The following is a 24,936-nucleotide window of genomic DNA, read 5'->3' as shown; positions in this document are numbered from 1 at the left end:
GACCTCGGCATCGCTCGCGTCTCGCGCGCGCCGTCGTCTCCCGCGCCCATCGTCGCGGTCGTCGTCGTCGTCGCCGATCTCTCGCGCGCGTCGATCGATCGACCGATCGACCGACCGACCGATCGACCGATCGACCGATCGACCGACCGACCGATCGACCGACCGACCGACCGACGTTTCGACCGACCGACGTTTCGACCGACCGACCGACCGACCGACGTTTCGACCGACCGACCGACCGACGTTTCGACCGACCGACCAAAGTTTCGATCGATCGTGACGCGGTGAATCGATCACCGATGGTGCGACGGACGTCGTGGGGCGACGGACGCGCGGACTGTTCGCCCACACGGACGATCGCGCCCGCGCGCGCGACGGGAAGATTCGCCGCGCGACGCGCGTGAATGCCGCGACGGGACGACGCGACGGGCGCGATGGCGACGACGTGCGCGCCGTGGGTGGTGACGCCCGTGCGCGCGCGCGCGCGCGTGGGTCTGGGACGTCGGACCGCGGTGCGCGGACGCGGACGACGGACGGGCGACGCGCGAGCGACGGGAGACGGTTCGGGGGAAACCACCGATGGGTCGTCCGAGTCATCATCGTCGTCGACCTCGCGCGCGTCCGACGCGGGACGACGGACGACGCGAACGACGCGCGCACGGGAGAACGAGCGCGTGCGGATGGCGATTGAGCGCGTGATGTCCAAGGATTGGCTCTCGGCGGGGACGGGGGCGGCGCTGTGCGCGGGATTCTTCGTGAGTCGCGGCGAAAACGTGGGCGCGGCGGCGTCCATCTTTTGCGCGGCGACCGTCATGGCGGTCGTCGTGGAGGATGTGTTGGAGGATTCGGAGAATCCGTGGATTTAATCGTGCGACGGTGCGACGTTAGTGGTATCGCCCGGCTTTACGTTTAGGTTATTAGGGTGAGATGTTAATTTTAGACGCTTTTAGTTGCTTTCGATTCGACGGAGGAGCGCTCGCCAGGGATCGTCCGTGGCCGACAATCGGTGCGTGGCGACCGCTCGAGCGAGGGCGTAGAGCGCGCCCGTGGTCATTCCTTTCGATGCGTGACACACCAGCGTGGCGAACGCGTCGTCGCCTGTTCGTCGACGGAGATGATCGCTCGGCGCGAGCGACGCCGCGCGGAGCGCCTCGCTCAAGACTCGACGGCGACCGCCGTAATCGGGAGCCGGAACCTCGAGGCGAAGGCTGAAAAATTTATCGAACCCCTTAGGTTCGCTCGATGAAGCGCCTGAGACGAGCGTTCTCGTACACATGACGACGACTCGTGCGCCCGGTTTCAGTGCCTTGATCTCCTTCGCGACGTCCTTGCGGAGCTTTCGCGCGGTTTCGGCCGCCTCGGATGCTTTCGCTTTTTTGCCCTTTTCGGGGAAGAACGCGTCGACGTGTCGAATGAGAATCACGCTCGGTGATGACAGTTTCGCAGCCTGGAATACGCTCTTGATGAGACCCTTGACGTTGGCGCCGCGCGACTCGGCGTACGCCAAGCGGTCCGCCGAGAGATTGTAAAGTGCGCACCCAGACTCCGCGGCGCATAATCGAGCGAGATACGACTTTCCATTCGAATCCGGTCCCTCCAGGAGAACGCATTTCATGTGTGGCGCGTGTTCGTGCACGCGCTGCGACGCGAGCGGTGTGGTGACCGAGACGGCGAGAATGTGAAGGAGCTGAAAAATCTCCAGCATGGTTGACTCGTCTCGCCCCTCGCGTCGCTCGCCACCCGTGCCGACGTAATCCATCAATCTCCCATCGAGTGCAACCGATTCGAGCATCCCGAGCTGGACGAGCGTGTCGATGAGCTCTGCGTCTACTTCTTTCGCCACGGTCTTCGTCTTGGACGTTTTCGGTTTCTTCGCCTTCGCCTTGGTAGACGGCTTGTCGTTGGCTTTCAAAGTTGACGCCGCCGACGCCTTCTTCTTCGTGGATGGCTTTGACTTTTTCTTGTTCTCAGCCGCGAGAATTCGCTGATGCTCCTCTATCTCTTCTCTCATCGCGTTCGACACGTCGTTCAGCACCGTCGCTCGCACATGTTCGACATCGAATGCGTTTAAATCTGCATTCTCGTCATCTGCCCAGCGGCGCGTGTACTTTTCAAACGCTCGAGTGAATCGAATCATGAAGTTCTCATCATCGACGCTCGTATCCACCGATTCTTCGACATCCGCGTCGACGTGTTTGAACGTGCTCACACGGTCGTTTTGGACCTCGTCGCTCTCGATGACTGTCGCTTCGCGCTCCACAGACGCTATGAGTTCCTCTCTGATTTGCTCGCCTCGATTTGCAATCAAGTCACGGCGCACGCTCTCCTGCAGCGACGCCAGTTCTCGCTCGCTTCGCTCGCGCTGTTGCTCTCGACGTTTCATCTCAGCCATTTCTTCGGCCTTTTTATTCGAGAAACGCGCGCTCGGTATCATTCGGAGATGCTCGAGCTCTCGTCGCGCTTCAGCGTTGGTCTTCATCCGCGACGCGTGCCCGCGATACGCGGCTTGAATGCGTCGCGCAGCGTCATCGTCCGTGCACGAAGGCGCAAAGCGCTCGACCGACGGAATGATAACGTGTTCACCGCCGTGCTCTGCGACCGGGTCATCGTTCGTCGACATCAGTCCGTCGATCACGATCGATTCGACGTCGACGCTATTTCCGTCCCGATCGCAGCGCGCCGCCGCCGCGCGCACCCGCTCGTCCCACGTCCGTCGCTTCCCCCCCTCGCGCTCCACCGCACCGCGCGACGTGAACCCAACGAACGTATCCGGCGTCATCTTCGCGTCCACGAGCGCGTCCTCGAGATCGCGTTCGCTCTGTCGAAGCGCCCAAAAAGCCGATTCACGTCGCATCGCCAGCTCCACCTCCACCCACTCCACCACCGCTCGCGCGTCCTCCCATCGCTGCGCGTGCGTCATCGCGTCCACCGTCTCCGACAGCGTCCACCGCGCTCGCGTCAGCCAGAGGTACGCGTCCACGTCCTCGTCCCGCGCCATCGCCCCGACGCCGCGCCTCGCGCCATCGCTATTTTCATCCCGTCGTCGCTTCGACTTCCCATCGCCGTCACCCGCGCTCGACCCCGCGCGCGTCGCGCGCTCGATCGCGCGCGCGCCGACGCGGAATTTTTTATCCATCGCCTTCGACATCGACGTCCGCCCCCGCGGTCGTCGCGCGTCGTCGAATCCGTCGCCCGTCGTCCTCCATCGTCGCATCGCGTCATTCCCGCGCGTCATTCCGACGCCCCGACGCCGCGACGCGACGCGTTTCGCGCGCCGACGGCGAAGACGATGGATGACGACGCAAACGATCGATCGACGCGCCTGACCGCGGACGCGATCGCGCGCGCGTTCGTGCGCGGTGACGACGTGCGCGCGATCGCGGCGGCGGCGGCGGACGCGGACGGGACGACGGACGTGGACGCGGACGCGCTGCGACGGGCGCACGAGCGATCGAAGGCGCGGGCGCAGACGATGGAGGGGTTTGATTTTAACGCCGGGTTCGATCCGGCGTCGGCAACGTTTTCGTTCCTGCGTGGACGGGCGGATGGGGCGGCGGCGGGCGGCGAGACGAGACGCGACGCGAACGAGAGCGACGCGCGGGAGAAGCGGTCGGGGGAGGACGGGACGATGGATGGAGGAAAGGAGAGGAAGCGAAGGCGAGTCGAAGACGCGTCGACGCGGGAGAAGAGACGAGAGCGGGTGAGTGGACGATGGAAGGGTCGACCTGCGGCGGCGCGGACGAGCGCGGCGAGCGTCATGGGCGTGGACGCGGCGTCTGGGATCGACGAGTTGGCGCGCTCTTGGGTTGCGACCGAGGAGAAAGAGATGCTTGAGAAGTGGCGAGAAGATGTCGAGGGTTGGCGGGACGATTATAAGCGGAAACGTCGCGCCGCGCTGCGCCTGCGCAAGGGCACGGGGGCGACGATACTGGCGTGACGCGACGTCTCCGCGTCGGGTGTAATATAAGTGTTCGCTGCGTGTATCACAAAGAAGGGTTCGTCCAACTCGCTTACGCGACGGAGCGAGGACCGTGCGGGCGGCCGCGACCACCACGCACGTACTGCACGTTCGGAGACCCTCCCCATTCCATGTCTAAACGCGAGAGCTCTTCGCGAACTTCATCCAAATCTTCGTACGTGACCTCGACGTGCTCGACTTCGTACGTTTTGATGCACGATTTGACGAGAATCTTAGCCGCCTTCACCGCGGAGGGCGCTCCACGAATGTACACGGCGTTTTTCTCCCAGCCGATGGAGATGTTCGCTCCGGTTCGTTGCTGAATGTCGTTCACCTTGGCGCCTCCTTTACCAATAATCATGCGCAGCGCGAGTTCGGGGACGTCGTCGATGGTCTCGTTAGAGATTTCGAGCATATCCCTCGCGCGTGCGACCTCCGAGGCGCTTCTACCGACGATGCGAATCGTACGCTTGCGAGGATCGACGACGACGCGATCGACGTCGCACTGTTCGCGAACCGTTTTCAACTTCTCACCGCCGTCCAGCAGTAACGCTTGCATCGCGTTGTATCCAATGGTGAACTCGCAGCGCAAACCGGCATCGATTTCAGCCTGGATCTTCAATCTCTCGTTTTCCAGCATGCTCGCCGCCGCTGTGCGACGACGAATGCGAGCCAAATCGCCGAGCGTCGCCTCCATGAGATCGCGCACCATGGCCAAGTCGTCACACGCCGCCTGCCCGTCGACCATCAATCCCACGTAAAGATCGCCCGTATGTTCTTCCTCCACTAACTTCATTTGCACGCGATCATTACCGCACGACAACGGTTCGGACAACTCCATGGCGAGAGCTCGTCCGCCGTCGGAGCGCGCCCACGCCGCCAGGGACTGTTCCAGCGGCAAAACCGAGCGAGTGAGGTCGTGTCGGTCGCTCGCCCAGTCGTTCCAGGCGTCGCGCGTTTTTTCAAACTCCATCGGCTTCGTCTTCGACCGCGGCGCCGTTGCGGGTGCCGACGACGCCGGTGCCGACGACGCCGGCGCCTTCGCTCGCGGCTCTTTCCCTCTCGGCTCTTTCGCGCTCGCTTCTCCTCGCGAGCGCGGTACCGCGTCCTTGGCTCCGTTCGTCTTCGCGTTTGCCGGCGCCGTTCGTCGCTTCGCCGGCGCCGCCGTCTCCTTCGGCTCCTTCGTCTCCTTCACCGCCGTCGGCTTCGTCTCCTTCGGCGCCGTCTCCTTCGGCTCCTTCGGCGCCTTCGTCTTCTTCACCGCCGTCGGCTTCGTCGCCTTCGGCGCCTTCACCGCCGTCTCCGTCGGCTCCTTCGGCGCCTTCACCGCCGTCTCCTTGATCGTCGTCGTCCTCTTCTTCGATTTCGCCGCCCGCGCCGTCTTCGCCCCCCCCGTCGCGTCCGCGCCCGCCTCGGATTCCGCCGCGTCGTCGCCCCCGCGCGCCTTTTTCGGTGTCACCACCCGCGTCGCCCGCGTCGTCGTCTCCCCCCCCGTCCCCGACGCGATCATCTCCCGATCCGTCTTCGCGCCCGTCCCGCGCGCACGTCCCGCGCGCCCGCCCTTCGCCCGCGACGCCGACGTGGAATCGCGCGCGCGCGTGGAATCATCATCCCCGCGCGTCGTCGGCATCACCCCTCTTCGTCCTGTTCGCCCTTTCGCGCGCCGTTCGCACCCGTCGTCGTCGTCGTCGTCGTCGTCGTCGCGCGCCCACCCGTCGTCGTCGTCGTCGTCGTCGTCCGTCGTCGCGCGCGATCGAGACGGCGAACGCGCGCGGTGCACGACGCCGAGCGATCGATCGCGCGTTCGACCGGTGGACGATCGCGCGATCGACCGGTCGACCGATCGATCGATCGGTGGACGATCGCGCGATCGACCGCGCGCGAGGGCGTGCCCACGGGGGTCGCGACGGAGAGGAAAACTCGAACGATGGACGCCATGAGGGTCCGCGACGGGGAGGAAGAGACCAAAAGACGGCGAACCATGGGGTCCGCGATGGAGGCGTCGAGACGAAAACGCGCGAGTCACATGCGGTCCGCGACGGAGACGAAGAGACCAAAAGACGGCGAACCACATGGGGTCCGCGACGGAGACGAAGAGACCGACCCCGATGGACGCCATGCGGTCACCAAAAGACGGCGAACCGTGGGGTCCGCGATGGAGAGGAAGAGACCGACCCCGAGGGACGCGGCGTCGACCGCGGCGCGCGAGACACGCGCGCGTCGCCCCCGGACGAACGCCATGGGTGGACACACCAAGGAAGAGCTCGAGCGATCGACCGCGCTCGGACGGAACGCCAACGTGGTGTTCATCATGGTCTGGGCGCTCACGATGTTCATCGTCGACGGCGTCGTGTACGCGGTGGACCCTCCGCCGGGAGAGTCGAAGTGGGGGTACGGGCCCTCGGTGTTCTTGCTGTGCTTGGTGCGTCGTGCGCGATGTAGACGCGCGATGAAAGGTCGATGCGCGCGTGGGTGGACGCGGGACGCGCGGGGGGGGGATGGTGATCGAAGCGAGGGACGCGGGACGATCGATCGACGGCGACGCGCGCGAGGTTTAGGACGCGATCGCGCGCGAACGGGCGATGGTGGACGCGCGCGAGAGCGCGAGGGAGGTGTGCGGCGAGAGTATCGATGACTGACGGATGATTCGCGCGTGTACTCGTCGTCAGATCGCGGCGTTCCTGTGGTCGTGCGCATCCGTGCTCAAGACGGAGAACAACCACAAGGCGGAACTCAAGCGACTTCGCGAGACGAAAACTCTCGCCGAGCTCATGTCCATCAACATGGGCGCGTGAGCGCGTTCCGGTATAAAATTTCGATTCGTCGCCATCCCACGGGCGTGTTCATGAAAAATAGTTGTTGCATTTCACGCTCTAAAGCGTTCCGCGCGCGACGTCGTCTTCGCCCGAACGCGCCCGCGACGTCGCACTTCGCCCCACGCGGACGTCCTCGATCGCTCGACCGTGCGCATGATTTCGAGCGCGTGTACCGCGTTCACCGCCGTCGCGTCGACGTCTCGACGCGCGCCGTTGACGCCCAGGCGCGCCGCGACCGTCGTCAAGGCGAGCGATGACGACGTCAACGACGTCTCATCCAACGGCTCGACCGCGCGCGCGCGCGCTTTCGCCGCGGCCCCGATGGCGTGCGCGATGACGATTGCGATGGTGGTCTCCATGACGGCCGCGCCGGACGTCGCGAACGCGCTCGAGGCGAATGAACGCGAATCTGCATTCGTGAGCGGGTTGTTGGCGAAGAGCGAGGCCAAGCGGGACGAGCGCGCCAAGGAACGCTTGGACGCTTACAACAAGAAGAACTTCGGCGACTACTTGGCGTGGCAGCAGGGCGACAAGGCTCTGATGGATCCGTCGAAACTTTCTGATAACGATCGAGCGATAGCAAAGTATTTGGAATCAATCAAGTAGACGAGTGCGCGTTCCGAGAGGAGCGATGGATAGAGTTTACTGTAGAAGAGAGGTAGAACTATTACACCGTACCGCGCTCTTCTTAGAGCTTCGCCCCAGAGCGAATCTCGTCCGCCTTTGCCTTGAGAGCGGCGAGACCTTCCTCGGGCGTCTTTGCCTCGCCGAGCGCGCGAACGAGCGCCGAGCCGACGATGACGCCGTCGGCACCCCAATCCACGATCTGCTTCGCTTGCGCGGCTTGGCTCACCCCGAAACCGACCGCGATGGGCTTATCCGTCACGGCTCTTAACTCCTCAACCAGACTCTCGACGCGCGAGGCGACTTGCGTTTGCACGCCCGTGACGCCGGTGACGGAGACGAGGTAGACGAACCCCTTTGTCGCCTGAGCGATCTTCTTCGCTCGTTCCACCGGCGTCGTCGGCGTCGAGAGCAGCACGAGTTCGATCCCGTGCGTACTCGCGATTTCACTCATAGAGTACGTTTCCTCGAGCGGGATGTCCGGCACGAGCAATCCCTTCGCGCCAGCCGCCGCGATGTCGGCGCAAAATTTCTCCACCCCGCGCTGATAAATAGGATTAAAGTACGTGAACATCACGATCGGCGCCTTGATCTGCGGAGACATTTCTTTCACGAGCGCGATAACCTTGTCCAAAGTCGCCCCAGCCTCGAGCGCTCGCGTCGCCGCCGCCTGAATCACCGGTCCGTCCGCCAGCGGATCGCTGTACGGCACGCCGAGCTCGATGATGTCAGCCCCCGCGTCGTCCAGAATCTTCAGCGCCTTCTTCGTCGATTCCAAGTCTGGATCCCCGGCGCAGATGAACGGAATGAACGCGCGTTTATTCTCTCGCAGCACCGCACCGAACTGCTCCGACACCGACTTCGTCGCGCTCGACCGCGTCGTCATCCGTCTCGACGCCGTCGTCGTAGGGTTGCTCAGCCGTCGCCCCGAGCTCACGACGGGCGCACGCGCGGACATGCTCGCGAGGACGCCGACGACGGGGCGTCGACGACACGTCCGGAGGCGCGACGACGGCGCGTCGACGGGTGCGGCGTCCGCGTGAGCCCGCGACGGACGCGCGGGACGACGGATGGATGGCCGATGGCCGATGGCCGATGGATAGTGGGTCCGCGTCGCACGCGTCTTGGATGTGTCGATCGGTCGGCGCGCACTCGGCACGCGCGCGGCGCGCGAGGGGGCGACGACGGAAGACGACGCGCGCGAGGCGAACGGGTGAAGACATCATGCCGCCCGCGTTCTTGGTGCGCGACGACGACGCGCGACGACGACGCGACGGTGACGAGGATGGGGGACTGACGAAACGATCGTCGATCGTAGGTTGGATTCGGGAAGCTCACGGGCGATTTCGAGACGTTCGCGCCGTACGTGGGACACGTGAAGGAGATGATGCGCGCTCGAGGCGCGGGGTACGTGGGCGTGAAGACGAACGTCAAGGAAGACTCGAAGGGAACGGAAGAGTGCGATGATGTCGATATTTCTCCCGTGATTGAGTTCGCGTCCAAGGAGAGCGCGGTGGAGTTCCTGACGAGCCCAGAGTACGTCGAGATTAAACATTTGCGCACGGATAACTTGCGATTTCGTCTCGCGGTGCTCGAAGCGAACTTGCTTCCGGAGGGCGCGGATACTTCCAAGTTTGGCGCGTATTTGTCCACCATCAAGAAGATGAATGATCTCGAGACGTTCAACGCCGAGTACCCGCCGCTGATGAAGGCCAACAACGAGAAGTGCAACGCGACGATGATCGCGAAAGCTTCCATCGCCGACCTCGTTCTGCACGAAAACTGTGAAGACTACAGTTTCGTCGTGCTCATCGGATTCCCGACTTACGAAGACGCGGTTGAATACCTGTACAACGAAGAAGTGGGCGCCAAGCAGACGGCGGTGCGTAGACAGTGCACGACGGGACCGCTCGCCGCCATCAAGTGCACGAATAAGACGGACGCGCAACCGCAGTACACCGGCGTCCCGCACGATCGCTAAGATTTTGTGCGTTGACGCGTTAGACGTCTAAAAGCTCATATTTTCACCGCAGTTACAATTCTTGTTGTTGTTGTTGTTACATTTCTGTACAAAAGTTGCCCGGGTTGAACGAATCAGTCAATCGACGCTCGTCAGAGCATCTCTTTATTTTAATGCGAATCAATCGCTAGTGCGGCTAATAATTTTACGTTACCGGGATTACGAAACGCCGCGGTCATCGCGGGCGTGAACCCGCGAGCGTCTCGAACAGAGGCGTCGGCGCCGGCGTCTCTGAGGAGGCGGCACACCTCGAACGAATCCGCCGAAGCCGCGTGCGCGAGCGCCGTCGTCCCGCGAGCGTCTGGGAGGTTAACCTCGGCGCCGGCGTTCAATAAAAACTCAATCATCTCCGTTCCCAATACTTCGGCGTGTCTACACGCGAACGTGAGCGGTGTCCATCCGTTGGGCGCTCGCTCGTTCACCTCTTCGGAGCGACACTCCAAAGCTGCGACGAGCGCGTCTGCGTACCGCTCTCGCGTCCGACGAACGACCTCCGCGTCATCCGCCCACGCGCGACCGACGCTCGATCCACTAGCTTTACTCAACTGCGTCGGCGTCAGCGCTCTCGAGGCGCCGATGCACGCGCACATGACCGCCGACGTCCGCGTCGTCTCCAAAGCGTCGACCGTCGCCTTCGACGTCCGACTCGCGAGCGCTCGAACGCCGCTCCCCGATCCAAGTTTCGCGCACCAACAGATCGCATCGCACCCGGTGTGTCCATCGATTGCCTCCGATACCCTATCTTCTCCGTGCGTTCGCTCTTCGATGGATATCAACGCCTCGACGAGCGCCTCGAGCGTGCGCGCGTCCCGCTCCGGCGTCACCCGTCGCATGCACGCGACGACCCCTCGACACGACGCGTTCGGCATCTTCGCCAAAATCTCGATCGTTTCGGCGCCATCGCGTTCGATCGCCTCCGTCATCCACCCCCTCCACCGTTCGCTCGGCGTCGGCGTCGGCGGAGACGACGACGCGGTCGACGCCCGTCGGTGCGTCTCGCATCCATCACCCATCTCTCCACGCACACGACGACGCGGTCGACGCCGTCGAGGTCGATCCCGCGCGCGCGCCCCCGTGCTCGCCCGCGCGCTCGACGACGACGCGGTCGACATCGCGCCCGTCGCGCGCGCGAGTGCGGTCGAGGGATCGTCCGAGGTCTCGAGCGATGTCTTTTCTCACGCGTCTCGCGCGCCGCGCGAGGGCGGAGACGGCGTCGACGGCGTCCGAGGCGCCGCGCGGGACGTCGTCCACGCTTCCGCGAACGTACGACGCCGCGATCGAGGACGGAGACGCGCGCGCGCGCGCGAGGACGTGCGACGAGCGAGCTCGAGGCCTGGGACGGGAGACAGCGGATGTTTTCGTCGAGGCGTGCGCGCGAGCGGGACGACACGCGCTCGAGGGGGCGACGCGGGGCGCGGAGAACGTCGCTGAGTTGACCGCCATGCTCGCGAGCGCGCAAGAGGGGTTGGCGAGAGAGGTGGAGGAGGCGAGAGGGGCGTTGGAACGAGAACTGAGCGGCGCGCGCGCGAGCGCGAGCGGAGGCGCGGATAAGGCGAAGCGCGCGGTTCGAGCGTGTTTGGAGCGATGCGATGCGCTCCGGATGAATGCGATTCCGCGAATCAAAGAGCTCGCCGCGCGTGCGTCGGCTGAGGAAGCGCAGGTGTCGAGAAAGTTTTTAACCGAATGGACGGCGCTCGACGAGGCGTGTCGAGAAACGTTTACAAGGATGGTCGATTTCGATCGGTACGTCGCCCAGGAGGCGACTCGCGTGGACGTGGTGCCCTTAGCGTTATGTGCTCTCGTAGAGGAGGTGCTCGGGAGCAGTGGAGGGATGATATCCCAGGAAGAACGTGCGAAAATATTGGAGACGTTTGAGACGGAGTGCGTCATGGCCATGGCTCGACGCATTTCAGTTCTGCCCAAGAGCGCGTCACCGCACGAGAAAGTCGGTGCGAATCCCATGCGAAACGCGAACATGTCGCCAACATCCGCGTCGCCGCCACCAGTCGCCGCGGTACCGTCTCCTCAGAAGGCTCCAGGACGCGTCGCCAGCGACTCGATCCGAAGGGCTGAGCGCGAGCGCACCGCCAAAGAGCTCGCGTCGCAACTCAAAGGATTCTTCGCGAGTAGGATCGTCGACGACCACGATCTCGATCGCGAGCTCGACGAAGTAGTGGACGATTTCTTACGCGACGACGCTCGGTAATCCAGTGGCGCACGATCGCGCATCCGCCCGTCTCCTCCGCTCCCCGCGACGCGCCGACGCGTGACGGTTGACTGAGGGCGAGAAGATCTTCCGCGTCCCCCCGCACTGAGCGACGCCGTGCGTCTCACGTCGACCGCGAGGGGCGGACTCGAACATCGCTCGAGACCTTGGAGCGACCATGGACTCCTTACGCTCGTGTAAAACCGCGCTCGACGAGGGACTGATCTCGAGCGATGATTACGAAAAGGCCAAGGATTGGTTCTTATTCGCCCAGAGAATCTCTCAGTGTCGAGAGTCCGGGGTGTTGACTCGTGAGGACGTGGAGAGCGTGCGACGAGAGATGCTGAGCTCGATCTCGAGCGGGTCCACGACGCTGTCGCTGGACGTGAAGGCGCTGCTGGGGAACGGGAGCGGCGGGAGCGGAGACGAGGCGTTGCGCGAGACGAAATTTAACGTGAAGAAGAGCGCGGCGGCGGCACCGACGTTCATGGTGAAGGTGGAGGGCGCGGATACCGCGGCGGCGTTGGCGGCGGCGGCGCGAAACAGGGGTGAAAACAGGGACGCAGATCGGGCGGACGCGCCGGAACAGCCGGCGCCGCCGAAACCGCCAGCGCCTCCAGTGGCGCCACCGCCGGTTGCGCCGCCGCCAGTGGCGCCGATGGCGCCGCCGGTGGCGACAAAATCAGTGGGGAAGAGTATGAGCGGCGTCGCCGTGGCGGGTGATTGTCTCTCGGTGTTCAACAAGGTGAAGATGCGCACGAGCGACTTGCAGTGGGCGACGTTCCGCGTGGAAGAGAATGAGGGTTCGGTCCTCACCGACGCGACGGGAGAGATCTCGGGCGCTCACGATGATTTTCTCAAGGCTCTTCCCGACGGCGAGTGTCGCTACGCCGTGTACGACTACAAGTATACGAACGCCGACGGCTGCGAGTACAGCAAGCTCGTGTTCATCGTGTGGAATCCGGACACGGCTCGGTTGAAGAACAAAATGCTCTACGCATCGACGAAGGATTTCTTCAAATCGCGCCTTTCTGGGATCGCGGTCGAGATTCAAGCCACTGATCACGACGAAGTGAGCGAGTCTGAGCTGCGTGAGAACATCGGCATCGTACTCACGAGAAAGTGAGTGGATTTCATTTCCTTTTCTAAAGCTGCAATGCGTATAATACAAATCCCTATGTCGCGAATGTATTCGCGAGCGCTACAACATGCGCGATCCGTACGCCTCGTAGTACACTCCCGATCCCGAGTGCGCGCGAAGTCGTGGTAACGCCCACGCGACGTACCAAAATCTCCCGCGTTCGTCAAACGTCTCTTGCCAATTTTTCACCACACCTTGATCGAACGGATGCCTGCCCGGCGGCTGCATTCCGCGAGCCTTCATCGCCGCCTTGAAATCATTCCAGTTGTAATAATCTATTGTCGTATTCCCCGTCAAGGCGAGGTACGTGTGAAAGGCGAAGAGAAATCCAACCGACAGCGCGACGGCCGTCGACATGATGGTGACGAAAATGACGCGCCTAAACGTGTCTTCCGACGTCGGAAGCACGCCTGGGTCCCCGAACAATATCAACGCCCCTCCGAACGACGCTACGACGCACCCAAACACGGCGTAGAAGAGGAAGTTGTAAAAGTACCTGTAATTCCTCGCCCCGACGCAGTTCATCACCCACGGACAGTGATGATCCATCTTCAGCACGCACGTCTTGCATATCGAGCAGTGATGACACATGTCCGGTTTCGCGACCTCGCACGTGTCACAATACCGCCCTTCCTCGATCGATCGTCGCAGCATCCCCCCCCCCTCCGCGTCATCGACGCCGAGCTCTCGCAATCCGCGTTCCGTCGCGATTCTCGCTCGCGCGTCCCTCGGCGTCCCCGGTTTCGTCCACGCGCACATCGCGTGATTAAACATCGCGTTCGCCGCGCACATCAACACCAACGTTTCACACACACCCGCCGCCGTCACCCGCTCCCGCCGCGTCAGCTCCGCGCACGTCGCCGACGTCGTCTCTCGAGCGATCCCGAGCACGAGAACGACGCCAAAGATGAACATCGGCGGTCCCGCCCATCGCATCGACGCGTCCACCGCGCGCTCGATCGCCTCGCCGCACCGTCTGCGCGTCGTTCGACATCGTCCCATCGCTCGCGCCGCGAACGTCGACGCGTGCGACGCGCGCGCGGGCGAGTGCGCGCGCGACGACTCGCCATCGCGCGCGCGAGGTCGGCACTCGCGGACGCGCGGACGCCGCCGTCGCGCGCGCGAGCGATGGCGGACGCGAGCGAGGGGCGGGACGTGCGCGTGCGCGACGTCGTCGTCCTCGGCGGTGGGTTCGCGGGTCTCCACGCGGCGCGATGCGCGACGATGGTGCATCCCGAACGCGTCGGCGGCGGTGGCGGTGGGGACGACGGACGCTTTCGACGCCTCGACGTCGTCGTCCTCGAGGGAGGGGACGAACCGGGAGGACGGGTGAAAGTCACGCGAGATCTCGCGCCGTGGGACGTGAATCTCGGACCGGAGTTCGTGCACGGGGATGAAAACAGCGCGCTGAAGCGGTTCGCCGACGCGTGCGGGTTCGCGACGTTCGAGCGCGAGTGGCCGGATAGGTACTTTCTAGGAGACGAAGGAGTGTTAATGGGCGCCGATGAGGCGGAGACGAAGAATGTGGACGTGAAGCTCGTGCACGAGCTCTTCGATGAGCTCCCGAACGCGCCGAAAGAGGGCGAGGGTGATCTCACGGCGCTGGAGTGGTTGACGACGCGCGTCAAGGCGCCGGAGAGAGTGATTAAACTGGCGGAAAACATATACGCGAACGATTTTTGCGCATCGCTCGGGAAGCTTGGGATGCGAGAGCTCATCGAGGAGAAGAAGGGTTGGATATACGGGGAGAAGTATTTGATTTTGGATCGTCCGCTTCGAGAGGTGGCATTGGCCCTCGCCGACGGCTTGGACGTGCGCTTGGGTTGGGAGATCGAGAGCGTCGATTACTCTCGTCCGGGCGCGGTCAAGATCAAGCGGCGAGGATCAAACGAGGTTATCACCGCGAGAAAGTGCATCGTGACCTTGCCCGTGACGACGTTGCGATCGGAGTGTCCGGGAAATCGCGTCAAGTTTATTCCACGATTGCCCGCGGCAAAAGTACGCGCCGCGGAGACCATACAGATGGGCAACGCCTCCAAGGTTTTCCTCGGATTCCGGAAACGTCTTTGGCCGAGTGATTTATTTGACGTAGTGTGCACGAACTGCTTCTTGCCAGAGTTTTGGATCACGGAGTATCCAAAGTCTTCCGTCGCTCGCGAAGCCAAGTCCACCAAGGAAGCGGCGCTCATCGCCGAGACGGTCGGGTTGGTGACGTTTTTTGTCGCGGGCGACTTGGCTGGTGAGCTAGACAGGATGCCCGAACATATTGTTTTCAAGAGGGCAATCGAGCAGCTCGACATGATCTTCGACACGTCTTGCGCCGAACACGTTACGACGAAGAAAATTGTCAGCTGGTCGCAAGAGAGGTTAGTTCAAGGAGCGTACACGCATCCGACCGTGAACGCGGGTGACGCTCGGATGATGCTAGCCGCTCCCGTGGCGAACACGTTATTCTTCGCTGGAGAAGCGACGCACACCGGCGTCAATCCATGCTTGCAAGGAGCCATGGAGACTGGCGAGCGTGCAGCCGCCCAAGTGCGTGCGTCAATCCTCGGCATTGGAGGTCATAGCAAACTTTAGTGAGGGACAGACACGGTGAAGAGAAATACGTAGCTTCAACAGTGACAATTCATTCTAAAATATTCATGGTTATTATTTGTAGTAGAGCACAGAGACGCGTGATAACACGCGAAAGTTTATTCATCACTGCTAGAGAAGGACGTCGTTCTCGTCGAGTCGTCGCATTTCTCCTGGATCTCTAGCATCAGCTTCGTCCGCAAATCCGCGGCCCGATTCTTGTCTTTTGAACTGTTGATGAACGCTTTAATGCTGATGTGCGGTTTGAGATCATCAAATTTCATATCGACCGTCGGTGTGCGAACACTGTAAGCATCGACGGTGTCCATGACGAGGCTCCTGATTTCTTCAACGAACGTCGCCATGCCTTTTCTACTCTTGATCGCCTCAGGGAAGGGTACCTTGATTTTGATCGGAATGTACTCTCTGCGAGATAAGTTTCGTAGCGCAGAGCCGAGAACGTCCGTATTAGGAACGATGAAAGAGAAGCCATCCTCTAGGGAAGAAATTCTCGTGGAGTGCCAACCGACCATTTCGACTCGTCCTTCAATTGAGCCAAAAGCGACGTGATCGCCCTCCACAAACGGCTGAGTGACGAAAATGAGGATTCCTCCGATGCAGTTACTAACAAGCTTCTGCGCAGCGAAGCCAACAGCGATACCGGACACCCCACCGACGGCTAGAATACCAGTCAAGTTTACGCCCAAAGCGGTCAGACACCAGTAAATCACCGCCAGATACGCAGCCACAGACAATGTCTTGTCGATGAGCGCACTGCGAGCTTGTTGTTCCCAAGACACCCCTCGAGTTCCGCGCAGACCCGCGTAGTGATGCCTGAGCGCTTGCGAGACGAAGTCTTCGCGATCATACACGTGGCCTCTACTCCGCTGCTCCTCGATGTTTGGAGGCGATTTAAGGTGCATGAACCATTTGAAGATTTCCAAGAAGCTGAAGAATCGCAGTAAGCGGAGCGTTTTGGAGACGAACCACATTTGAACTTCCGTCGTGGTGACGATCCCATCCTTGTTCGCGTCGAAAACCGTACAACAAAGCGAGTGAAGGTGGTTCGCTCCCTCGGATTCGATGGGGTCGAACGCCACCAGGTCAACTCCGAGCGGTATTAAGGACCATATCTGATTCCCTAGGTTCCAGAGCAGCGTGATTCTAATTAGGCGCTGAACGTATACGACTGAACGCTTCAGAAAAAGAGAGATCCACCACAGGCTGTTCACATGCGTCGGTCGTACGAAGTCAGCTGTCGAATTGAGCACGACTTCTGCCAGTCGTCCCGCCGCACCCGTGTACAGGAGCAACACCGACACCGCGAGGCTGGCACAGAAATCGTTGAACACGACCGACACCAGAATTTTCCCCATCCCCAAGCCACTCTTGATGTTCATTCGCACGAAAATTTGCCAGGTATAACGACGCCGCCGCCGCGGCGACGCCCACTATCATGGGCCCGACCGCGTGCAGGGACACCTTGGCAGAGTCATCCGTGCCCAGGTCGTCATCTTCAACGATCCTACCCGCCTCCTCCAATGCCTTTCTCAGCTCTAACGGCGAGGGCATTTTCGAAATCTTCTCGCGCAAACGCTCTAATGCGTCATCCGCCGCGCCATCCGCCGCGTCAGCCGCGCGCGTCAGCATCCATCGCCGGCGTCCGTCTCGTCCCGTTCGCCGCATCACCGTCACCGTGGAACTCACGAATCGCGCGTGACGCGTCGTCGTCGTCATCGAACACCCGTACGAAGCGATCGCCCGCGTATCCATCGCGCGCGCGCGCATCGTTCGTCTGTCACGTTTGTTGACGCGTCGTAGTAATCGATCACACCTCGACACGCTCCGTGTACAAGTGTCGACGACGACGCGCTCGAGGCGATTCGATCGAGCGTCGGTTCACCGCGCTCGCGACGAAGTTTCGAAGGCGCGCGTGCGCGCGGAATCGACTCGGTCGACGCCCAGTGGGGCGCGCAGAACGTCAGGTTTGTACCGGTACCGGTACGCTTGCGTGGCTTCAAGTTTCGAGTACTATTCACAACTCATCTACGCAAACGCATTAAATGCGCATCTACGCCGCATCCGCGACGGCACTTTCATCAATATGCACTGCGTCCGCGTCAACGAGAGACGCGGAGCTGGAGACGCCGGCGACGGGCACGAAAACACACGCGTCAATCTTCAGCTGAGACATGAGCGCGGCGGCCTTCTCCGCCAGACCTTTACCTCGCCCCATTTCGAAACCGCGCGTTCCGTCAGGTCCCTTTGTGATCTTGAACTGCGACCCTGAGAATTGACTCTCCCGGTTCATGCGTGGCGACTCTGATCGACTCGGAATCGCGTTCGCATCCACTGGAGCGGCGACGACGATTTTCACGCGCTTCGCGGTGTACTCATCAGACTTCCTCCCAGCCTGGAGAGCGTACTCCAGTTCGTCGCCAACGTTGAGCCTAGCTTGACCTTCGATTTCGGCGCCGTGCACGAACGCTTTCCCAACCTCACCGGTGCCCTGATCGACGTGCTCAACAAAGCCGTATAAGCCATCAGATTTCGTCGACGTCACCTTACCGGTGAACCTCATTATCTCAATCTTGCACGCAGATTCATGCTGCGTGCGCTTGTCCGTGCGCACGCAAAATTGCACTACTTCGCCCTCGCGGGGATTATTTCTTGCGTCGAGTAACCCGTCCCGAGTGAACTTATATTCTTTCGCTTCGCCGCTTCTGGTGAGCTCGAGGACACCGTGTGGCTTGGACGAACGATCTCCGCCGTCTCTCGATGACGAAAACCCCTTTGAAAACATAAGTTTCGTCTTGCAAATACCTCGAACCGGTCGTTCATCCACAGTTGCGAACACCGCACTTCCCTTGGGAGCGTAACGCACGCTCGTCGCCACAAGCTGCCCGCGGCGGGGCTCCTCAGTGGCGACAAAGCGCACCTCCTGTCCTGGTTTTGCCGAATCCGCATCCTCGGCGAGCTCACTAAAGTGGAAGAACAAATCTTTCGATCTAGAACAACATTTGATGAAGCCGTAACCAGATTTAATGACGCTAATCACCCCGAACTCTTCCTCAACGACGGGTTTGTCTCGTTTCCAATCGTCGCTTTCAGCGCCGACACCGCCTTCTGTCTTCTTGTCTTTAGCCTGCGGGAACGCCTCTCGAACGTTCGTCGCACGCATCGCGCGAGAGTACGGATCGTATGAAAGGGTGAATCTCACCAAGACGCCTTGATGCAGTTTCGAAAGGCGGCACGCGTCGTCGAGATCGGCGCCTGAAAACTCGATCTCTGTCTTCATCGCTTCTACGTCAACCTGAGACTCGCCCTCCGGCGCAGCCGTTGAACCTTCACCCACTTCATCTCCGTTGTCCGCGTTGTAAACTAACCTTCCACCGTACGCGTCACGCTTCATTTTCCCTCGTAACGTGCGCGAAACGCAACCAAACGTGTCTTCGCGTTCAACTCGAGGCTTGACTTCGTCGTCTTCACACTTCTGCACGTCGAACGCGTTCATCTGTCCGTCTCCCTTCGGACTCGGACCGACGATGAATTTCACCACGTCTCCCGGATCCAAAGCGGGCTTATCTCGATTCGCGAGCTCCTTGTGGAACTCTGACGCGTGAAAAAACACCTGCGCCTCCCTCGGCGGTCCTCCTCGCCCGCGCGCCCCGCCCTGGGTCTCCAGTCGCGCCCCACATCTGATGAACCCAAAAGATTCCTTCAGCGCGACGATCCGTCCGTACTCCCGTTCGCCCGCCTCGATCGCGCGCGTCGTTCCGCCTCGAGCGGACATCTCTCCTCGGCGCCGCGCCGTGCCCCGATCGACGCCCGAGGCTCGGCCGCCGCGTCGACGTCTGGGGTATCGATCGTCCACGCGCGCACTCGTCGTCACGTCTCACGTTCGGCGCGGTCGGGAAAGCGCGAGCGGGGCGTGAAAACGAACGCGCATGACGCGCGCGCGCGCGGTGCCGTCGTTCCCTCGCCTCGCGCGCGCGCGCGGGGGAGGATCGAGGCGTTGGCACGAAAACGACGCGCGTGGAGGCGTCTTCGCGCGCGCGATGACGTCCACGACGACGGCGGTGGCGGTGGATTCGAACGCGCCGAGCACGTCCGAACGCGGTGGTGAAGCGCCGACGAGAGCGCGAAAGGTTCCCAGCGTCGTTCGCTACGAGGTGAAGACGGGGGATTCAATCTACGGCATCGCGCGCGCGCACGGGACGACGTCCGAGCGACTCGTCCACGCGAACGAGCTCGGTGTGAGACGGTCGATAGAGATAGGTCAAGTGCTTCGTGTGCCAGTCGATATCGATAAAGCGTCGTACGCGGTGAAAGCGAAGTTTCACGCGACGAATGCCGCGTCGCTCGGCACGACGCCGGCGTCGAGTCGAAGCTTACTCGCGCCTCTGTCCAAGCGGAATCTGCGGTCCTACCACGCGCAGCATAGCACTGAGATCGTGACAGCACCCGCACTCGCCGCAGGGATCGGTGCGGTGATTACGACTTTCACGTTTCTGTCTGTACGGAAGCGTGTTGCAAAGCGAGTTGTATCGTTGAAGAGTTCACCGGCGATGGCACCCGCAGTGGAAGCGGCAAAGATGACGGAGCAGACGACCAGCCCCACAGCGCAGGAGACGACCAACACCGCCACAGCGCAAGAGACGACCAACACCGCCACAACGCAAGAGACGACCAACACCGCCACAGCGCAAGAGACGACCAACACCGCCACAACGCAAGAGACGAACGAAGCGGTGCCTGTAATGACAGTGGCGACGAGTACAGATATGGAGACGAACGAGGAAAGCACGGAGATTACTTCTCTTCCTGACAACAAGCGGGCGACTCAGACTAATGCTGTGCAACGAACAACAGAGATTGCTTCGAGCGCGATCACTGAAGAATCGACCTCACAGGCCGGTGTGCAACAAACGACATCTGTTAAAGATGACGTGGATACCGCGGTGCTCGACAGTTCGCAAAAGGAACCGGCGTTAGCGAAGAAGAGCCGCAAGGGTTTGGCGAGGAAACGCTTAAGTAAGATGTTAACGATGGCGTCCGACGCCTTGATACAAAAAGAAAGCAACCCCGACGGTTCTTCAGAAGAACGTATCTATCCGCGTGAAATCTCCGCACAGATCGGTAAAGTGTGGTTCGACGTGGAGAACGGGTACAAAAGTGCGCTCGAGATTGTCTCGGAGAAAATGAGCTACGATGATGATAGCGTGCAAAGCCGACGCCGCAAGTAGGTGGGTTTGCGTGTGTCCCTGTCAACCTGAGTGACGGGTGCCTGTAAAAAAAGTGCCGATTCGCATGCCGGACGTTTTTCGTTCGTTCCCCCCGTACGTGAATCTTCTCCTCACTCAACGACGTGCGCGCGAACGTGCGCGTAAAACCGAGCGAAAAGTATCACATCGACGTTGAGCATGTCTTCCGCCGTCGTCGCTAGACTCAGGCGCATCGGCGCGTCGACGCGGTCGCCGTCGAAAAAATCGCCGGCGAAAGCCTTCGACATCTCACGAGACTCCCCGTTTTTCATCGGTCGTCAGCAGGACGCGAACGTGCGACTGTGCGAACCGACAGTGTCGAGGAAGCACGCGGTATTTCAAGTCATCGACGGAACCATGGTGCTGAAGAACATGAGCACGCTGAATCCGGTATCACTCAACGACGCCATGCTCGACGTGAATACGGCGGTGCGCATGAGGAACGGTGACGTCGTGGGGATTCAGCTCACCGACGACGAAGAGGCGAGGTTTGTCTTCGAACAAGTCGTCGACTCTCTCGCTCGATCTCCATTAAAAGAGGGCGGTGGAAACACTCCACCGAGCGTCTCACCTAGTAAGCAGCTCTCCGGTGACGAGAACGTCGCTCCCGCGCAAAGTCAGAAAAGTACACCTCGACGATTTGAGACGTTGAGTAAGCTCACGGGAACGCCGATGCCATCGAAACATATTCTCAAGCAAGTTTCGACCCTTAAGAAGTCGCGCGAAAAGAAAAGTCGGGACTCCGCCACGAAATGTTCTCCTGCGGCTCCCAACTCCAATGTCAGGCGCATGGGAGGCGACTTTGACAAGCAGGAATGCGGATCGCCGGAGGGACGAGCGGCGATCACACCGAAGTCGCCAGCGAAGAGTGTGCTGAAAGCTCCCGAGAACAGGCTCGCGGTTCGTCCGAGCTCAATCCGTCGGCGTTCCATTTCGTTCGCTGGAGACGAAGAGTTAGAAGCCATCAAGTGGATTGCCCCGCACGACGGCAAGGTTGAGCTCTGCGGACGAATCGCTCCTCTGGCTCTCGATGCGCCACGATCACCTCGCAATCGTCGATCGCTATCGAGATCTCCGAATAGTACGATTAAGGCTTTGCCTGCTCCCGAAGTCGTGCTCGCTCTTCCGGCGCCGGAGCAGAAGCGACGCTCAAGTATTTCTTTCAAAGCGGTTGAAGACGGCGATGAGAATGAAACTCCCGATGGTGCTTTCACGAGAAGTGAAAGTCGCATCCATCGCAGAGATACACCACATGTTTCATCGAGGAGAAAGTCGCGGTCGCCATCAACTGAGTCCACGCCTGTCAGAACCACTTGTGAACTGGAAGAAGTTGATATGACAGAAAGCGTGGCCACCGTCACTCCTCCGGATCAACAAAACAACCTGATGTCTCGCCTGAATATCGTCGCCACGCCAAGCTCGGAATTCAAGCGACCGGCGGCGCCGCACAATACTCCTGTCGCCAACGAGTTCAACTTGGAGGGTTTCGACTTGTTCAGGGCGACACCAAACAAAATTCGAGGGATTTTCGAAGAGGACACGGTGTGTGATGCCATCATGCGTGCCGTTGAGACGATGGAGGCGGAAGCGGAGGAAGACATCAGTGCAGTGTGTGACCTAGACAAAGCGCTCGAACGTTTATCGACGCCTTCGAGCACGAAGAAGCGTGTCAATGATTGGTTACGTGCCGAAGGCGCGCTGGCTGAAATTCCTGACGAAGTGGATGAACGATATTCTTTGACGCCTGGAGTTGAGCCTTCGCCAGCAAAATCTATCGTCGTCGCGTACAAGCGACGACGAAGCAATAAATTGAAGAATGGATTGAGTATGAGGATCGAGCAGTTGCATCGCGCGTTGAGGCTCACACGACGGGCACTTTCAAAGGAGCGCAAGCGAAATGGAGCGTTGAAGGAAATGTACTTTGAGCTCTTGAACACGAAAGAAAACAGCGCTGTCTCTCCGGAAGTGAAGACTCCGAAAGTTGCATTACAAGTCAACGTGCGCACCGCCACGCCACCGCCGCCGAAGACTCCCAAAGTCGCAATGCAGATCAATGTCAAAGAAGCAACGCCGAAGACGCCCAAGGTCGTTCTCAACGTTTCTATGAAAGAAACGACGCCGTCTCTCATCCTCGACAGAGACGAAGAACCGATCGCAGAGCGTCAACGAACGCCTGTCGCAGCTTCGAAGAATTCTTCGGCTCCGTACTGCTCCGTATGTGAGGTTGTTGACAAGTGTAAAACGGTGTCGTGCGCTCACTGCTGCATCTCGTTCCATCTCAAGTGCCTGAAGCCAAAGTTGACGAGAGTTCCGAAAGGACCTTGGACGTGCTCTTTGTGCCCGACGGCAAACGAGTCGAAAATTCCAAGTACCAAGCGCGCGCGCGAAGTGGAAGCCGAACCAGTGCGCGCAACCCGATCGAGTCGCCGAGTGAAACATTCATAGAGGACCACTGTTGCTATTGTTATGAGACGTGATGTACGATTTTGATTCTACTTGCGGCGACGGCTTCGCACGCTTTTCATTGTGCGGACGCCCTCATCCGCCGCGCTATGATTTTGTTTCTCCTTCTTCACAGCGACACCCACGGCGTGAGGAAACAGAGGCAGTCGCGCCCAGTCCTCGTCAAACGCTATGGGAGATTGAAACTCACCGGTCGATTCAATCGCGTCGAATAATAATTGCCCGCGATCCGCTGCCGCCGGTTCAACGAAGATGAACCGTCCACCTCCTTGGAGCACTTTTGCTGCCTTCTTCGCAACAATTATCACCTCTTCGTTTGTCAACTTTTGCAAGCAACCCGTCGTCACGACTGCGTCGGCGCTCTGCGCGCGTTGGCCCCAAAATAAATCACCTTCACCCGATCCAGAGATCGGTGCCGAGCGCGGAAGCACAGGAATCGCAGTCTCCATCGCAACCTGATTCACGAGCACGGAATTCACGTCCTCAGCGACGCACACTACCAGCTTTGTGCTTTTAGGATAGTAATACAGATTTTTTGTATCGATCCCCAAATCGATGACGACGCTCTCCGGGGCTACTCGCGAGCCGAGGACGTCGGCCAGGGTGAACTGCTTCTTGAAGTGCAACGCCGTCTTCACGAGCAGGGCGCCGAGCGCGAGAACGCCTACAGCGACGCCGACCTCGCTCGAAACGCTTTGCGCCAAAGGCTCGACATCATCGACACCTGGCACGAGCGAGCGCACACTGCCTGAGGCTCTCTTAATCGCACCACCGCGTCGTCCGACGTATGAAAGACGAACAGGACGCGACGTTATAGACGCTGCGACTACGCTCATGCGAGAGCTTGAACGCCGCGAAATGTGCACGTGCTCGCGTTTCCGTGCAGTGGCTGCGAGCGGAAATTGGCAAGAGACTATGATGGAACTAAGAACCTACGAAACTAAAGATGAGCGGACTTCGGTGTCCACTCGTAGAGCCAGACATTCGGGTCGTCCTCGAAAGACACTCTCGAACGCTCATTGAAGCTACTATCAATGAAATCGAACAGCACCATGTCAGCGACAAGATTTTCACGGAAATAATACCCAAAGAGGACGATCCCTTGGTTCGAGACCAGCGCCTTGATCGTCTCTGCAAGAGCGTGCAGCACTTCTTTGGGCTGATGGTAGAGCACGTCCGATACGAGCACGAGGTCAAATGTCTCGTGCTCTCCGTTAGTTTGGCGCCAATCATCGAGCTCGCCCCACGCGCACGCGCGAACATCGACGGGTGCGTCGGACTTCATCGCGTTGATTTGCGCGTTGCGCTCGAGCAACTTTAACTCTTGCGGAAGGTCCGTTAGCGTGACAGACTCTGCCCCAAGGCGCGAGCAGACCAGTCCGGGCAGTCCCGCCCCTGCGCCTATCTCGAGTACCCTTTTTCCTCTCACCAACCTCTCCGGGTTCATGCCGTGGCAAAGATATTCGCACATCCGAGGCGACGTATCCCACACCCAACGCGCCGTTGGATCTCTGTTGGTACCGATACCAGCCGCGCAATCCTTTTTGTTCTGTTCAACGACGACCGTGGTGAACGAAGCGTCACCTCGTTCAACTCCGCCGCCTCTCGAAGTTGGGACGCGGAACTCCACCGTCTCGGCGCTTCGATCGACTCCTCGAGAGTGGGACGTGAACGACGCGGCGGGCATGATCACGTTTCTCGGCTCCGAGCCAAGCGGCACCCGCTCTACGGATCCCATGCTTCGGAGTGCGGAGGAAGTGGTTGCCGAAGGCGAGAGGGTGAAATGAAACCCAAAAAGCGTTCGTGCTCAGTGTTATGATGACGATTAAAAGAACCTATAATACTACTTCACTCCATTTTGCTGGTA

General features: G+C 60.5%; 18 protein-coding genes across 18 annotated transcripts; 10 read left to right on the top strand and 8 right to left on the bottom strand.

The window, feature by feature from the left end:
* Positions 1 to 434: 434 nt before the first annotated feature.
* On the top strand, positions 435 to 866 carry OT_ostta04g00360 (unnamed product; the record flags this gene model as incomplete). The annotated part of the gene is made up of 1 exon (XM_003078510.2): positions 435 to 866. The coding sequence occupies one exon, from the start codon at positions 435 to 437 to the stop codon at positions 864 to 866; it is 432 nt and encodes a 143-aa protein (XP_003078558.2).
* An 80-nt stretch (positions 867 to 946) lies between these two features.
* On the bottom strand, positions 947 to 3,136 carry OT_ostta04g00350 (IQ motif, EF-hand binding site; the record flags this gene model as incomplete). Its single annotated transcript, XM_022984402.1, has 1 exon — positions 947 to 3,136. The coding sequence occupies one exon, from the start codon at positions 3,134 to 3,136 to the stop codon at positions 947 to 949; it is 2,190 nt and encodes a 729-aa protein (XP_022838678.1).
* Positions 3,137 to 3,289: 153 nt separating this feature from the next.
* On the top strand, positions 3,290 to 3,937 carry OT_ostta04g00340 (unnamed product; the record flags this gene model as incomplete). The annotated part of the gene is made up of 1 exon (XM_003078508.2): positions 3,290 to 3,937. The coding sequence occupies one exon, from the start codon at positions 3,290 to 3,292 to the stop codon at positions 3,935 to 3,937; it is 648 nt and encodes a 215-aa protein (XP_003078556.2).
* A 73-nt stretch (positions 3,938 to 4,010) lies between these two features.
* OT_ostta04g00330 (K Homology domain, type 1) lies at positions 4,011 to 5,468 on the bottom strand (the record flags this gene model as incomplete). Its single annotated transcript, XM_003078507.2, has 1 exon — positions 4,011 to 5,468. The coding sequence occupies one exon, from the start codon at positions 5,466 to 5,468 to the stop codon at positions 4,011 to 4,013; it is 1,458 nt and encodes a 485-aa protein (XP_003078555.2).
* A 645-nt stretch (positions 5,469 to 6,113) lies between these two features.
* OT_ostta04g00320 (unnamed product) lies at positions 6,114 to 6,753 on the top strand (the record flags this gene model as incomplete). Its single annotated transcript, XM_022984400.1, has 2 exons — positions 6,114 to 6,380; positions 6,628 to 6,753. 2 exons carry the CDS (start codon positions 6,114 to 6,116, stop codon positions 6,751 to 6,753), a joined length of 393 nt encoding a protein of 130 aa, XP_022838677.1.
* A 342-nt stretch (positions 6,754 to 7,095) lies between these two features.
* OT_ostta04g00310 (unnamed product) lies at positions 7,096 to 7,380 on the top strand (the record flags this gene model as incomplete). The annotated part of the gene is made up of 1 exon (XM_003078504.2): positions 7,096 to 7,380. The coding sequence occupies one exon, from the start codon at positions 7,096 to 7,098 to the stop codon at positions 7,378 to 7,380; it is 285 nt and encodes a 94-aa protein (XP_003078552.2).
* Positions 7,381 to 7,462: 82 nt separating this feature from the next.
* OT_ostta04g00300 (Tryptophan synthase, alpha chain) lies at positions 7,463 to 8,356 on the bottom strand (the record flags this gene model as incomplete). Its single annotated transcript, XM_003078503.1, has 1 exon — positions 7,463 to 8,356. The coding sequence occupies one exon, from the start codon at positions 8,354 to 8,356 to the stop codon at positions 7,463 to 7,465; it is 894 nt and encodes a 297-aa protein (XP_003078551.1).
* Positions 8,357 to 8,622: 266 nt separating this feature from the next.
* Positions 8,623 to 9,379, top strand: OT_ostta04g00290 (Dimeric alpha-beta barrel; the record flags this gene model as incomplete). The annotated part of the gene is made up of 2 exons (XM_003078502.1): positions 8,623 to 8,640; positions 8,717 to 9,379. The coding sequence occupies 2 exons, from the start codon at positions 8,623 to 8,625 to the stop codon at positions 9,377 to 9,379; spliced, it is 681 nt and encodes a 226-aa protein (XP_003078550.1).
* A 149-nt stretch (positions 9,380 to 9,528) lies between these two features.
* Positions 9,529 to 10,431, bottom strand: OT_ostta04g00280 (Ankyrin repeat; the record flags this gene model as incomplete). Its single annotated transcript, XM_003078501.1, has 1 exon — positions 9,529 to 10,431. The coding sequence occupies one exon, from the start codon at positions 10,429 to 10,431 to the stop codon at positions 9,529 to 9,531; it is 903 nt and encodes a 300-aa protein (XP_003078549.1).
* Positions 10,432 to 10,583: 152 nt separating this feature from the next.
* OT_ostta04g00270 (unnamed product) lies at positions 10,584 to 11,624 on the top strand (the record flags this gene model as incomplete). The annotated part of the gene is made up of 1 exon (XM_003078500.2): positions 10,584 to 11,624. One exon carries the CDS (start codon positions 10,584 to 10,586, stop codon positions 11,622 to 11,624), a length of 1,041 nt encoding a protein of 346 aa, XP_003078548.2.
* A 178-nt stretch (positions 11,625 to 11,802) lies between these two features.
* OT_ostta04g00260 (ADF/Cofilin/Destrin) lies at positions 11,803 to 12,750 on the top strand (the record flags this gene model as incomplete). The annotated part of the gene is made up of 1 exon (XM_022984399.1): positions 11,803 to 12,750. One exon carries the CDS (start codon positions 11,803 to 11,805, stop codon positions 12,748 to 12,750), a length of 948 nt encoding a protein of 315 aa, XP_022838676.1.
* Positions 12,751 to 12,825: 75 nt separating this feature from the next.
* OT_ostta04g00250 (Zinc finger, DHHC-type, palmitoyltransferase) lies at positions 12,826 to 13,767 on the bottom strand (the record flags this gene model as incomplete). The annotated part of the gene is made up of 1 exon (XM_003078499.1): positions 12,826 to 13,767. The coding sequence occupies one exon, from the start codon at positions 13,765 to 13,767 to the stop codon at positions 12,826 to 12,828; it is 942 nt and encodes a 313-aa protein (XP_003078547.1).
* Positions 13,768 to 13,893: 126 nt separating this feature from the next.
* On the top strand, positions 13,894 to 15,345 carry OT_ostta04g00240 (Flavin amine oxidase; the record flags this gene model as incomplete). The annotated part of the gene is made up of 1 exon (XM_003078498.2): positions 13,894 to 15,345. One exon carries the CDS (start codon positions 13,894 to 13,896, stop codon positions 15,343 to 15,345), a length of 1,452 nt encoding a protein of 483 aa, XP_003078546.2.
* A 116-nt stretch (positions 15,346 to 15,461) lies between these two features.
* On the bottom strand, positions 15,462 to 17,115 carry OT_ostta04g00230 (Mechanosensitive ion channel MscS,transmembrane-2; the record flags this gene model as incomplete). The annotated part of the gene is made up of 2 exons (XM_022984398.1): positions 15,462 to 16,730; positions 16,774 to 17,115. The coding sequence occupies 2 exons, from the start codon at positions 17,113 to 17,115 to the stop codon at positions 15,462 to 15,464; spliced, it is 1,611 nt and encodes a 536-aa protein (XP_022838675.1).
* Positions 17,116 to 17,413: 298 nt separating this feature from the next.
* On the bottom strand, positions 17,414 to 19,135 carry OT_ostta04g00220 (Cold-shock protein, DNA-binding; the record flags this gene model as incomplete). The annotated part of the gene is made up of 1 exon (XM_003078496.2): positions 17,414 to 19,135. One exon carries the CDS (start codon positions 19,133 to 19,135, stop codon positions 17,414 to 17,416), a length of 1,722 nt encoding a protein of 573 aa, XP_003078544.2.
* Positions 19,136 to 19,289: 154 nt separating this feature from the next.
* OT_ostta04g00200 (Peptidoglycan-binding lysin domain) lies at positions 19,290 to 20,588 on the top strand (the record flags this gene model as incomplete). Its single annotated transcript, XM_022984397.1, has 1 exon — positions 19,290 to 20,588. The coding sequence occupies one exon, from the start codon at positions 19,290 to 19,292 to the stop codon at positions 20,586 to 20,588; it is 1,299 nt and encodes a 432-aa protein (XP_022838674.1).
* Positions 20,589 to 20,765: 177 nt separating this feature from the next.
* OT_ostta04g00190 (Zinc finger, PHD-finger) lies at positions 20,766 to 23,051 on the top strand (the record flags this gene model as incomplete). The annotated part of the gene is made up of 1 exon (XM_003078494.1): positions 20,766 to 23,051. The coding sequence occupies one exon, from the start codon at positions 20,766 to 20,768 to the stop codon at positions 23,049 to 23,051; it is 2,286 nt and encodes a 761-aa protein (XP_003078542.1).
* Positions 23,052 to 23,098: 47 nt separating this feature from the next.
* On the bottom strand, positions 23,099 to 24,756 carry OT_ostta04g00180 (Nicotinamide N-methyltransferase-like; the record flags this gene model as incomplete). The annotated part of the gene is made up of 2 exons (XM_022984396.1): positions 23,099 to 23,993; positions 24,047 to 24,756. 2 exons carry the CDS (start codon positions 24,754 to 24,756, stop codon positions 23,099 to 23,101), a joined length of 1,605 nt encoding a protein of 534 aa, XP_022838673.1.
* Between the last annotated feature and the right edge of the window lie 180 nt (positions 24,757 to 24,936).

The sequence above is a fragment of the Ostreococcus tauri genome (genome assembly GCF_000214015.3).
Source record: "Ostreococcus tauri WGS project CAID00000000 data, contig chromosome 04, whole genome shotgun sequence".
In the NCBI taxonomy this organism is placed as follows: Eukaryota; Viridiplantae; Chlorophyta; class Mamiellophyceae; order Mamiellales; family Bathycoccaceae; genus Ostreococcus; species Ostreococcus tauri.
Note: the sequence above shows the minus strand (reverse complement) of the source record. Positions and strands in the feature narration are given on the sequence as shown.